The sequence below is a fragment of the Pseudorasbora parva genome, chromosome 23, assembly GCF_024679245.1.
Source record: "Pseudorasbora parva isolate DD20220531a chromosome 23, ASM2467924v1, whole genome shotgun sequence".
In the NCBI taxonomy this organism is placed as follows: domain Eukaryota; kingdom Metazoa; phylum Chordata; class Actinopteri; order Cypriniformes; family Gobionidae; genus Pseudorasbora; species Pseudorasbora parva.
Window position 1 is genome coordinate 37849324 of NC_090194.1, and position 15000 is coordinate 37864323.

Here is a 15000-nt window from a genome sequence, read left to right on the forward strand (position 1 = left end):
TTTACATTACTCTGATTATGTAACTCAAGGCATTACTTTACATTACTCTGATTATGTAACTCCAGGCATTACTTTACATTACTCTGATTATGTAACTCCAGGCATTACTTTACATTACTCTGATTATGTAACTCCAGGCATTACTTTACATTACTCTGATTATGTAACTCCAGGCATTACTTTACATTACTCTGATTATGTAACTCAAGGCATTACTTTACATTACTCTGATTATGTAACTCCAGGCATTACTTTACATTACTCTGATTATGTAACTCAAGGCATTACTTTACATTACTCTGATTATGTAACTCAAGGCATTACTTTACATTACTCTGATTATGTAACTCAAGGCATTACTTTACATTACTCTGATTATGTAACTCCAGGCATTACTTTACATTACTCTGATTATGTAACTCCAGGCATTACTTTACATTACTCTGATTATGTAACTCCAGGCATTACTTTACATTACTCTGATTATGTAACTCCAGGCATTACTTTACATTACTCTGATTATGTAACTCAAGGCATTACTTTACATTACTCTGATTATTATGTAACTCCAGGCATTACTTTACATTACTCTGATTATGTAACTCCAGGCATTACTTTACATTACTCTGATTATGTAACTCCAGGCATTACTTTACATTACTCTGATTATGTAACTCCAGGCATTACTTTACATTACTCTGATTATGTAACTCAGGGCATTACTTTACATTACTCTGATTATGTAACTCAGGGCATTACTTTACATTACTCTGATTATGTAACTCCAGGCATTACTTTACATTACTCTGATTATGTAACTCAAGGCATTACTTTACATTACTCTGATTATGTAACTCAAGGCATTACTTTACATTACTCTGATTATGTAACTCAAGGCATTACTTTACATTACTCTGATTATGTAACTCCAGGCATTACTTTACATTACTCTGATTATGTAACTCCAGGCATTACTTTACATTACTCTGATTATGTAACTCCAGGCATTACTTTACATTACTCTGATTATGTAACTCAAGGCATTACTTTACATTACTCTGATTATGTAACTCCAGGCATTACTTTACATTACTCTGATTATGTAACTCAAGGACTTACTTTACATTACTCTGATTATGTAACTCAAGGACTTACTTTACATTACTCTGATTATGTAACTCAAGGACTTACTTTACATTACTCTGATTATGTAACTCCAGGCATTACTTTACATTACTCTGATTATGTAACTCAAGGCATTACTTTACATTACTCTGATTATGTAACTCCAGGCATTACTTTACATTACTCTGATTATGTAACTCAAGGCATTACTTTACATTACTCTGATTATGTAACTCCAGGCATTACTTTACATTACTCTGATTATGTAACTCAAGGACTTACTTTACATTACTCTGATTATGTAACTCCAGGCATTACTTTACATTACTCTGATTATGTAACTCAAGGACTTACTTTACATTACTCTGATTATGTAACTCAAGGACTTACTTTACATTACTCTGATTATGTAACTCAAGGACTTACTTTACATTACTCTGATTATGTAACTCAAGGACTTACTTTACATTACTCTGATTATGTAACTCAAGGACTTACTTTACATTACTCTGATTATGTAACTCAAGGCATTACTTTACATTACTCTGATTATGTAACTCCAGGCATTACTTTACATTACTCTGATTATGTAACTCCAGGCATTACTTTACATTACTCTGATTATGTAACTCAAGGACTTACTTTACATTACTCTGATTATGTAACTCAAGGACTTACTTTACATTACTCTGATTATGTAACTCAAGGACTTACTTTACATTACTCTGATTATGTAACTCAAGGCATTACTTTACATTACTCTGATTATGTAACTCAAGGACTTACTTTACATTACTCTGATTATGTAACTCCAGGCATTACTTTACATTACTCTGATTATGTAACTCAAGGCATTACTTGACATTACTCTGATTATGTAACTCCAGGCATTACTTTACATTACTCTGATTATGTAACTCAAGGACTTACTTTACATTACTCTGATTATGTAACTCCAGGCATTACTTTACATTACTCTGATTATGTAACTCAAGGCATTACTTTACATTACTCTGATTATGTAACTCCAGGCATTACTTTACATTACTCTGATTATGTAACTCCAGGCATTACTTTACATTACTCTGATTATGTAACTCAAGGACTTACTTTACATTACTCTGATTATGTAACTCAAGGACTTACTTTACATTACTCTGATTATGTAACTCCAGGCATTACTTTACATTACTCTGATTATGTAACTCCAGGCATTACTTTACATTACTCTGATTATGTAACTCCAGGCATTACTTTACATTACTCTGATTATGTAACTCCAGGCATTACTTTACATTACTCTGATTATGTAACTCAAGGACTTACTTTACATTACTCTGATTATGTAACTCCAGGCATTACTTTACATTACTCTGATTATGTAACTCCAGGCATTACTTTACATTACTCTGATTATGTAACTCCAGGCATTACTTTACATTACTCTGATTATGTAACTCCAGGCATTACTTTACATTACTCTGATTATGTAACTCAAGGACTTACTTTACATTACTCTGATTATGTAACTCAAGGACTTACTTTACATTACTCTGATTATGTAACTCCAGGCATTACTTTACATTACTCTGATTATGTATCTCCAGGCATTACTTTACATTACTCTGATTATGTAACTCAAGGACTTACTTTACATTACTCTGATTATGTAACTCAAGGACTTACTTTACATTACTCTGATTATGTAACTCCAGGCATTACTTTACATTACTCTGATTATGTAACTCAAGGCATTACTTTACATTACTCTGATTATGTAACTCAAGGCATTACTTAACATTACTCTGATTATGTAACTCCAGGCATTACTTTACATTACTCTGATTATGTAACTCAAGTTTCTTGTGATGAGTCTGGACTTCAGATGCTCCCCTTTTCCTCTCCGTGATCTGGAGCTCTGCTGGTTTCTGAGCACCGGCTGTAATAAAGCCTGAGAGTCTTCAGAGACGGACCACGTGCAGTCCGGCCCGTTTCTCTTCAGTGTGTTAGATCTGCTGCTGTACTTCTGTTCTCATTCGAGTGTCAGGTCAATAACACTTCTAACCCTCGATTAAGCTGCACTTCTCCTCTTCTGCTTCCTCTTGCTGTCTCTTATTGCTCTCACATCCGCTTCTGAACACATTTAGAGTGACTGCGCTCTTCATGAGTCTCTGACCTCAAACACAGCGTGGAGTCCGTGTTTCAATCAGCTGAGGCTTCTGCAACTTTACTATAAGTAGAACATCGTTCAGATTAACATGATCTCAGTGTGTGACTGATCGCAGACGACCGCTGCTGTTACCAACAATCACACACACTGACACGACAGTCATGGGTTTGTCTGAACGTCCTCTAAAACTTCTTTATCAACAGTTTCACACTGCAAAAAATGCTCTTCTTATTTAGTATTATTGTCTTGTTTCCGGTCCAAATCATCAAAGAATTCTTAAATCAAGATTCATTTACTAGATCAGTAAAATGACATGAGATATTTTTCCTTGTTTTCTGGGGGAAAATATCAAAATGATCTGCCAATGGGGTGAGAAAAAGATTGAAATCTTGTTTCTTGTTTCCATACCAAACAGAAATAAGATTATTTTTCTCACCCATTGGCAGATCATTTTGCCTGTTTTAAGCAAAAACTCATTTTGGTTTTACTTTTAGAAAACAAGGAAAATTATCTTGTCGTTTTTCTTATCTAGTAAATGCATCTTAATTTAAGAATTTTTGGATATTTAGACTGGAAACAAGACAGAATGATTGAGTAAGAAGAGCATTTTTTTGCAGTGTATAAAGATCCTCTCACATCCATGGCACTACAAAAGGTTCTTTTAGATGTTTTAAATGTTCTTCACACTAAGATTAAACGCTTCTTTTAAGGACTGAAAGGTTCTTTAGGAAAACGCAAATAGCACTTCTATAAAATCACCTTTATTTTAAGAGCGGAAGCCAAACATTGTGCCATGTTTTACTGAGAGTGTTGCACAGGAGAACAGACAAGGTTTCCCACATCCTCCACACACACACACACACACACACAGACACACACACACACACACACACACACACACACACACACACAGAGACAGACATACACACGCATAGTAAATGTAAAATACACTAAAAACAGTTATGCTGAATTTTTTTTTTTAAATGTAATGGTACTTTAAAGGGGAACTATGTAATATTGAAGCCTGTTTCCACCTCTAAATAAAAAAAATAAACACAGTAAATGCACCTTTTTAATCTCCGAATTCTGACTTTTTTCTCTCACAATTCTGACTGAGAAATAAAGTCAGAATCACGACTTTATATCTCAGAAATCTGAATTTATAGCTCGCAATTGTGAGAAAAATCCGTAATAATGTTTAGCTCTCTAGTCGTTAAACAAAACTGCCGGCATTTTGCAGAAGAACATATGAACTGTTAGAGAGCTACATATGGCAGTTTATCTGGTCAAGAAAACACTTACTCACTGGTTGAGTGATAAACACCATGTCCGTGTTGCTTTTACAACATTGCAAATCCCTCAGTTCTCTCGATCTCCTAAAGCCAAGCCGATGTTGTTTCTTGTTTTATTACGAGCTCTGTCACATTCTCTTTTCTCCAGCACTTCCTCCGTTCAACATTTGTTTACAACGGGTGACTATCCAGAGGTTGGAGATTTAGTGGCTCCATGTCAACTAACCTCTGTCACTGGCTACCCTTCGCAACTAACTAAATAAGCTCCGCCCCTAACCTTCACAACTAACTAAGCTCTGCCACTGGCTACAGCACTAAATAAGCTCCGCCTCTAACCTTCACAACTAACTAAGCTCCGCCATTAACTAACCTCCGCCTCTAACCTTCACAACTAACTAAGCTCCGCCATTAACTAACCTCCCCCTCTAACCTTCACAACTAACTAAGCTCCGCCATTAACTAACCTCCGCCTCTAACCTTCACAACTAACTAACCTCTGCCACTAACTAACCTCCGCCTCTAACCTTCACAACTAACTAAGCTCTGCCACTAACTAACCTCCGCCTCTAACCTTCACAACTAACTAAGCTCTGCCACTAACTAACCTCCGCCTTTAACCTTCACAACTAACTAAGCTCTGCCACTAACTAACCTCCGCCTCTAACCTTCACAACTAACTAAGCTCCGCCATTAACTAACCTCCGCCTCTAACCTTCACAACTAACTAACCTCTGCCACTAACTAACCTCCGCCTCTAACCTTCACAACTAACTAACCTCTGCCACTAACTAACCTCCGCCTCTAACCTTCACAACTAACTAACCTCTGCCACTAACTAACCTCCGCCTCTAACCTTCACAACTAACTAAGCTCTGCCATTAACTAACCTCCGCCTCTAACCTTCACAACTAACTAAGCTCTGCCACTAACTAACCTCCGCCTTTAACCTTCACAACTAACTAACCTCTGCCACTAACTAACCTCCGCCTTTAACCTTCACAACTAACTAAGCTCTGCCATTAACTAACCTCCGCCTCTAACCTTCACAACTAACTAAGCTCTGCCACTAACTAACCTCCGCCTCTAACCTTCACAACTAACTAACCTCTGCCACTAACTAACCTCCGCCTCTAACCTTCACACCTAACTAAGCTCTGCCACTAACTAACCTCCGCCTTTAACCTTCACAACTAACTAAGCTCTGCCACTAACTAACCTCCGCCTTTAACCTTCACAACTAACTAAACTCCGCCACTAACTAACCTCCGCCTTTAACCTTCACAACTAACTAAACTCCGCCACTAACTAACCTCCGCCTCTAACCTTCACAACTAACTAAACTCCGCCACTAACTAACCTCCGCCTCTAACCTTCACAACTAACTAAGCTCTGCCACTAACTAACCTCCGCCTTTAACCTTCACAACTAACTAAGCTCTGCCACTAACTAACCTCCGCCTCTAACCTTCACAACTAACTAAGCTCCGCCATTAACTAACCTCCGCCTCTAACTTTCACAACTAACTAACCTCTGCCACTAACTAACCTCCGCCTCTAACCTTCACAACTAACTAACCTCTGCCACTAACTAACCTCCGCCTCTAACCTTCACAACTAACTAACCTCTGCCACTAACTAACCTCCGCCTCTAACCTTCACAACTAACTAAGCTCTGCCACTAACTAACCTCCGCCTCTAACCTTCACAACTAACTAAGCTCTGCCACTAACTAACCTCCGCCTCTAACCTTCACAACTAACTAAGCTCTGCCACTAACTAACCTCCGCCTTTAACCTTCACAACTAACTAAACTCCGCCACTAACTAACCTCCGCCTCTAACCTTCACAACTAACTAAACTCCGCCACTAACTAACCTCCGCCTCTAACCTTCACAACTAACTAAACTCCGCCACTAACTAACCTCCGCCTCTAACCTTCACAACTAACTAACCTCTGCCACTAACTAACCTCCGCCTCTAACCTTCGCAACTAACTAAGCTCTGCCACTAACTAACCTCCGCCTCTATCCTTCACAACTAACTAAGCTCTGCCACTAACACCAAAAGCGGACCAAACAAGCGTACCGAGACCTCCTTGAAGAGCTGAGCTCGGTACGCTTTCAAACGAACTCTGGAGCGGTTCATTTGTGGTGAGAACGTGATCCGACCTTGTACAGAACCAACTGCAAAAGTACTGATCATTTTTTTATAACTGATTTGTTCACATTATATTAAAGTTCTGCATAATTAAGGGTGTGGTTACTTTGAGTGACAGGTGGATAGCCATTTATCCACCGTCTATGGTAATTGCGCCACATAGGCCCCGCCCACATCCCCTAGGCTCCACCCACATCCGCCCTTTTTGCCCATTTTCTGTTATCCGGGAGTGACTCGCTATGACTCGCTCGCAAGATGGCGACGGCTCGTCTCTACTTTACGCTTCAGAACGGCTCATTGGAATCCTATGGGTGACGTCACGGACACTACGGCCATATTTTTTTAAAGTCTATGGTTAAAACTGGTTCGGACCAAAGCAATCAGTGTGGTGTGAAAAGGAAACAAAAAAGCTGAAAAATGCAACAGTGTATAATTGTTTGCCCTTAGTTCGGACTAAATGAACCGAACTAGAGATGTGAAAGCAGCCTTAGTCTCTAAAGTGATGTTAATGTCCGGTGTATGTGTGTGTGTGTGTGTGTGTGATGGGTAGGTTTAGGGGCAGTGTGTGTGTGTGTGTGTGTGTGTGTGATGGGTAGGTTTAGGGGCAGTGTAAGGGGATATAAAATACGGTTTGTACAGTATAAAAACCATTACGCCTATGGAATGTCCCCATATGTCACAAAACCAAACGTGTGTGTGTTGCAGTGAGCAGAGCATCTGTCAGGCGCGGGCCACCGTCATGATGTATGATGAGGCCAGTAAGCGCTGGTTACCGGCTGGATCCGGAGTTCAGGCCATCAGCCGGATCCACATCTTCGAGAACCCCAGTAACAACAGCTTCAGGGTCGTGGGACGCAAACAGCAGCCGGATCAACAGGTAACACACAAACATCCCATAATAACACCCCAGAGGCGGACAGAGTACAGCGCTCCATTACTTGGAGTACACACACCCCTGGCTAAATTATTCTCAAGTACAAGCAAAAGGGCAACCGTTAAATGTCTACTTAAAAGGTTATTTCACACCAAAAAATAAAAATTACCCTCCTGTGGTTGGCCAGCCGTCAGACCTCCGCTCATCTTCACACACAGATGAAGATATTAGTGTTGAAATCCGATGGCTCAGAAAGGCCTTCATTGACACCAATGTCATTTCCTCTCTCAAGACCCATAAAGGCACTAAAGACGTCGTTACAAAGCCCATCTCACTACAGCGGCTCTACAATCATTGATGAAGAGGCCAGAATAGAGTTAGTGCGGGAAAACACTAAATAACGATTTATATAGTGATGGCCGATTTCAGAACAAAGCTTCGAACCGTTATGAGTCAGTGAACTGATTCATGATTCGGATCGTGAGTCAAACTGCTGAAATCACGAGACATTGGCGATCCGAATCATGAATCGATTCGCTGATTCATAACCGTTTGAATCTTTATTTGAGGATTGAACACAAACGCGGAAGAGAAGCCAATGCTGAATAAAGTCGTAGTTTTTGTTATTTTTGGACCCAAATGTATTTTGGATGCTTCAAGAGACTCTAATTAACCCACTGATGTCTCATATGGACTACTGTGATGATGTTTTTATTCCCTTTCTGGACATGGACAGTATAGTGTGCATACACTTGCATACGCTCTCGGACTAAATATAAAATATCTTAAACTGTGTGTGAAGATGAACGGAGGTCTTACGGGTGTGGAGCGACATTAGGGAGAGGAGTTAATGACAGGAGTTTCATTTTTGGGTGAACTAACCCTTTAAGTTCTGTACTCAGGTAAATGTACTCCATTACTGTCCGGCTTTGCCATAATAACTAGTGAACGGGCATTTGACGTGAAAGACAATAATGGGAAGTTTAGTGTGTGTGTGTGTGTGTGTGTCTGTGTGTGAAGCCACAGCACAAGGAAGGAGGAAGTCACAGAGATTGTGTGTACAGATATACTGTATATTCAGTTTTGCAGTGAAGGTCTTCGTGTATTGATGCTTTCATTGCTGTTAGTTTGCATGCTGGGCATCATGGGAAAGTGCCGGTTTGTGCGCCGCAGGTCTCTGTGGTTTTCTCTGAGATGTCTCAGTCTCACAGCTTCTAAATTTTCTTTCGTTTCCTGTGATTCTTGTCATTGTGCCGATCTGTCTGCTCTACACTGAGGAGTAACAATAGAGGAGTAAACTCACGGTCAATAGTCAAAGGCTGCTGGCACTGGTTTCAGCCTCATCTCAAATATGCAACGCCTGCGATTCATCAACTTACGCTAGTGCACACACAGTCACGCACGCTTGTTGACAAGTCTAGGTGAGTAAAGGCCCTTTCACACCGGATGCGTGACCAAAAAGCGAAACGAATAAGTGAATATTTCGTGTCAAAACCATTCACATCGGCCGCGACACGTATTTGCAACGTTTCCGAGCTCCAACATTACAAAACATTCGACAGCTGAGAAAACACTTCATCATTCAGAGAAGACGAGCTTTACATTTTATTTAAAGGACAGAGAAGGTTTTGGGTGCAGCCAGTCTTAAAGAACAGAGAGTCTGAAGTGGAGTCTGATAATCTTGTACAGGAGAAAAACTTTATCATGGCCGCTTCTGCGCTTACTTTCTAAAGTCTGTGGGACAATTTGAGGAGCAGAGACAGCAGCGCATCTGACGAGACAAACCGCGCACTTCAGGAACCAATCGATCCGCAGCAGATCTTTCCAGTCGAGTCACAATGTGAACATTTCAGAGCCACAGACGTACTGATGGACACACGTTCACCTTCCATAATCACGGACACAATGTTTAGAAAAAAATCAACAATTCATAAAAGGTTAAGTTATTGCTGTCTGTAGCATACAGTGGGCAAACTCAGCTTACAGCTGTAATCTCGTGAGAAATGCCATGCCTGGCGAAGGCTAATGTTGACTGAATAGCTCGTGACATCAACTGGACATTTCGTCACCTTTGTCTCCTTGTGTGTGATTGGTTGAAGCCGTTTTTTGTCGCCGCTAGAGTAAAAAAAAAATCGACATAGAAACGGAAAAAATAAATGTCGTTTTTTCGCCGCAGCACAATCGCGTTCGGTGTGGAAGCGCTCATCACACACACAGCTGATCAAAAAATAAAACCATCGCGCGAATTATTCGCACGTTAAAATTGCGTCCAGTGTGAACGGGGAAAAAAAGCTCAATATAGTTCCGTCAATGCCCTGTAGATGCCCGGGCGACATCACTTCTTTTGTAGCAGAAATAAACTGCTGCAGAATAAGTTAGTTGCCATGCAAAATGTAAAGAGTAACTGCATTCATGCACGATTGATCGTTAAAACATAGTTTTAAAAACTTTGACGTTTTTAAATTTCACAGCCTGGCCTTCAATTCACCGTTCACTTTGGGACACAGCTCTTGAGTGAGACATTGAATCATTCATTCAAGAGATTTGTTCAAAAACACTGATTCATCTAGTATTGAAACGAGTGAAGACTCTGAGTGAGTCATTGAATCACTCAACCTATTTTTTTTTATTTTATATTCAATAAACAATTATTATTTTTAATGGATTGCACCAAATTTGCTCAGATCCTCTATTTATTACATGTTTTTTTGTTTGGTTGTCTGTTCTGATAAATGTGTGTGTGTGTGTGTGTGTGTGTGTGTGTGTGTGTGTGTGTGTGTGTGTGTGTGTGTAATGGGTAGGTTTAGGGGCAGTGTGTGTGTGTGTAATGGGTAGGTTTAGGGGCAGTGTGTGTGTGTGTAATGGGTAGGTTTAGGGGCAGTGTGTGTGTAATGGGTAGGTTTAGGAGCAGTGTGTGTGTGTGTGTGTGTGTGTGTGTGTGTGTGTGAGTGATGGGTAGGTTTAGGGGCAGTGTAAGGGGATAGAATATACAGTTTGTACGGTATAAAAACCATTACGTCTATGGAGAGTCCCCACAAAGATTGTGAACCAGACGTGTGTGTGTGTGTGTGTGTGCAGGTGGTCATCAACTGTCCTCTGGTCCGCGGGATCAAATATAACCAGGCCACGCCCACGTTTCACCAGTGGCGGGATGCGCGGCAGGTTTGGGGTCTAAACTTCGGCAGTAAAGAAGACGCGGCTCAGTTTGCCGCCGGCATGATGCACGCGCTCGACGCGCTCAGCGGACACACGGACGCCGGTCAGATGATCACCAATTACCTCCATCTCGTATGATTAGAGCTTTGCCTGATCTGTGTGTTTGGCTTCTGTCGTACAGGTGTGTGTCCTCTTCCTCCACGACCGCCTCAGAACGGCCCGAGCGCTGAGGAGTTAGAGCAGAGGAGGAGGTATAAATCATCAATTAATCAATCAATCAATCAATCAAACAATCTGTTAAACAGGACAATACTGCAGCAGAATTAGATTTGGCTGTACAGTCGTTCTGGAGTAAACAGTGATGTTATCAGCTTATTTTAATTTATCATAGAGAGACAATGTTGGCAGATCAGTATTATAGTTTATAGAATTAAATAAGACCTCATTCATTAATGTTATTTGTATATTTAGTTGAATAACTCTGATCATAATGTTAGTGCCCTCGGGCATCATCTTCATCATTAGATCTGTATAGCGATTCATCAGGAATGTTACAAAAGTGATATAATGAATTATATTCGTCCATCTGAGGGGACATTTATTTATGTTCCTCTGAAAATATACACTCACCTAAAGGATTATTAGGCACACCTGTTCAATTTCTCATTAATGCAGTTATCTAATCAGCCAATCACATGGCAGTTCTTCAGTGCATTTAGGGGTGTGGTCCTGGTCAAGGCAATCTCCTGAACTCCAGACTGAATGTCAGAAAAAGAGGCGACAATTTGCACAAGCTCACCAAAATTGGCCAGTTGAAGACTGGAGAAATGTTGCCTGGTCTGATGAGTCTCGATTTCTGTTGAGACATTCAGATGGTAGAGTCAGAATTTGGCGTAAACAGAATGAGAACATGGATCCATCATGCCTTGTTCCCACTGTGCAGGCTGGTGGTGGTGGTGTAATGGTGTGGGGGATGTTTTCTTGGCACACTTTAGGCCCCTTAAGCCTAGTTCAGACTGCACGATTTTCAATCTCGTCGGGTCTCTGCTCTTTTCACACTGCATGACTATCTGAGGTATCATTCAGTCACTGCTGTGTTCACACTGCACGATGGTTTGACGACAGAGGAGTTCACACCGCATGACTGAACAAGAGGAAGAATCGCCGACAACTCTCTCTCTCTCCGGTGTGCAAACTACGTTTCCCAAACACACGTGCGATGTGACGAGTAAACAACGCGAGATCACACGTGCGTCAGACCGGAGTTCTCGCGCGAGACTTGGAATTGTTATTAAAAATGATAAACTGCACAAAGTTTGCTTCAAATTGTCTGTGCGCTGATTTGTGGAGAAAAAGAAAAAAGATTATGGCGGAAGAAATTGTTGGAGAGACAGAGGGAGCCAGGATTGTGTTCTGCAAAGACAGTTTGAGGTAAATAAATAATGTAGTAGTGCTGCTGCGGCTGGATGTGCAAATGTTTGGCCTTTGTTTCTGTTTGATAGAATTGTAAATCTATCTATTAAAATACTGAAATTCTGCTCTATAACTCCTCCCTGAACCTCCTGCTGCCCTGTATCTCACGCTCTCATTGGCTGTCGGTCATCGCCGATGTAATTTTCAGTCAGAACTCGTTTCACACAGCAGGAGTTTCAATCGCCGACAGCTCCAGATATTTAGCTGCCAAATATCTCACCGGCGTCGGCGACTCGTCGGCGATTCTCTCTGATCGCATCTTTGATTATTCACACTGCGTGATTGTCACTCGCATGCACGAGCACCGATTTGCCTGTGATCTCGGGCATTTGTCAGCGATTTCACAAAACCTGTCGGCGACTAAAAATCGAGGCAAAAATCGGGCAGTGTGAACTAGGCTTTAGTGCCAATCGGGCATCGTTTAAATGCCACGGCCTACCTGAGCATTGTTTCTGACCATGCCCATCCCTTTATGACCACCATGTCCCCATCCTCTGATGGCTACTTCCAGCAGGATAATGCACCATGTCACAAAGCTCCAATCATTTCAGATTGGTTTCTTGAACATGACAATGAGTTGACTGAACTAAAATGGCCGCCACAGTCCCCAGATCTCAACCCAATAGAGCATCTTTGGGATGTGGTGGAACGGGAGCTTCGTGCCCTGGATGTGCATCCCACAAATCTCCATCAACTGCAAGATGCTCTCCTATCAATATGGGCCGACATTTCTAAAGAATGCTTCCAGCAGCTTGTTGATCAATGCCACGGAGAATTAAGGCAGTTCTGGAGGAGAAAGGATCAAACACAGCATTAGTGTGTGCTCCTAATAATCCTTTAGGGGAGTGTATAATATAATATAATGTACACTTTATTCCTATAATATTTACTTATTTGTACTTTTTTGTTTGTATAATTATTTGTCTCAGAAAATAAAAATATTTATTTAAACATTGACTTTCTGAAAATATATAATTGTATTTATTTGTGCATTTAATTGAATAAAGGCACAGGGGCTGTGTGTGTATTTGTTTATTTATGCACTTATTAATTACATTTGTGCATTTAATTGAATAAAGGCACAGGGGCTGTGTGTGTATTTGTTTATTTAGGCACTTATTAATTAAATTTGTGCATTTATTAATTTATTTGTGTTTTTTTTTGCATTTATTTTGTATTTATTTGCGTGACTCGTGTGCTGTACAGGCAGGAGCAGCAGGAGCATGAGCGGATGGAGAGAGAGAGACAGGCGTCTGTGGCTCCAGCTCCGCCCCCTGTTCCTCCACCTGCTCCAGCCTCTGGAGCTCCGCCTCCTCCCCCCGGACCTCCACCTGCTCCAGGCCCACCGCCGCCCCCTCCACCTCCACCTCCTTCAGGAGGAGCTCCACCACCGCCGCCCCCCCCGCCCTCTGGAGGAGGAGGAGGAGGAGGAGGAGGAGGAGGAGGAGATGGAGGTCTGGCTGCAGCACTCGCTGGAGCTAAACTACGCAAAACAGCCAAGGTCAGTGAGACTGAAACCCTCTGACGTCTAATAAGATGCCTGAATGTTTGAGCTTTAGTTCCGAATGGATGATTGAAGCCGTTAAGGGGTTGATTGACAGGTGAGTGGGCGGTCCTTAAAGGTGCTCTAGAATGAAAAATGTAATTAACCTTGCCATAGCGAAGAGTTCAGTACATGGACATCACATACAGTGAGTCTCAGACACCAGCGCCTCCTCCTTCTGATGTAAATCTCATGCATGAAAAACACCACGGAGAAATAAGTGCTCCTCAACATAAACCCAACCGTGACGCAAATGTTGGGGATCATTTATACGCACGCCCCCAACATTTGCATCTGAAAACAGCAATAAACAAGTAGGCTGCATATGGTTGCCAGATTGGACATGTTTAGGTAAAACAACGGATAGTATATGGGTTTTTTTTCACAGAAAAGCTCTGTGTGGGGGATTTAAATTACTGAAATCTGGCAACCGCACAAACTCTGTTCTCTCTTTCTCTTTCTCTCTCTCTCTCTCTTTCTCTTTCTCTCTCTCCCTCTCTCTCTCTCTCTCTCTCTCTCTCTCTCTCTCTCTCTCTCTCTCGTGTGCAGATGTTCTGAAAACACCAATAAACCAGTAAGCTGCATTTGATCAATCTCCATTTGAGATGTTCTGCTTAAAGTGTCCTTCAGTCGGTCTGTGTTCTGTCAGGACTCACGAGCCGATTCGCTGAACTGCTGTGAGCTGCTGAAATAAGCCAATCAGAGCAGAGCTCAACATTAATATTCATGACTCTTCCAAATAAGGCAAAAACAGAGCATTACATTCTCGGGGCAGTTTATAGGGCTGTAAATGGACCTGTAGAACTGCATCTGGACAATTATTGCCCTTAAATAAGCCACACACCCTCTGTGTAGATATCAGAGAACAATTTAACATATTGATTCAGATCATTCTAGGGCACCTTTAAGCGTTATCCATGATGCATCAGAAATGCAGATCACCTGACTCTACGGCATTAAGACTAAATGAGCTAAAGTCAAGAATTCTGCCCTCAAAAACATTGAACATTGTTGTGTACGATGAGCTCCTCAGAGTTAGGTGTAGAGAAACACTCATGCCTGAAGTGTGTGCTGTGCAGGAGGACAGTGGAGCCGCAGCGCCTGCAGTGAGCCCCAGCGGAGGCGGCGGAGGGGGCGGCAGCAGCGGAGGTGGGGGTGGAGGAGGCCTGATGGGAGAAATGAGCGCGATTCTCGCTCGGCGGTCAGTTAAA

General features: G+C 41.5%; 1 protein-coding gene across 1 annotated transcript in view; it reads left to right on the forward strand.

The window, feature by feature from the left end:
- The window catches only part of vaspa (vasodilator stimulated phosphoprotein a), a 27613-nt gene that overhangs the window by 5270 nt on the left and 7343 nt on the right, over positions 1–15000 (forward strand). The window contains exons 2-6 of the mRNA XM_067432709.1: positions 7449–7620; positions 10696–10876; positions 10955–11024; positions 13453–13747; positions 14869–14990. Coding sequence (XP_067288810.1) covers positions 7449–7620; positions 10696–10876; positions 10955–11024; positions 13453–13747; positions 14869–14990 — 840 coding nt within the window. The remainder of the gene's footprint in view (positions 1–7448; positions 7621–10695; positions 10877–10954; positions 11025–13452; positions 13748–14868; positions 14991–15000) is intronic.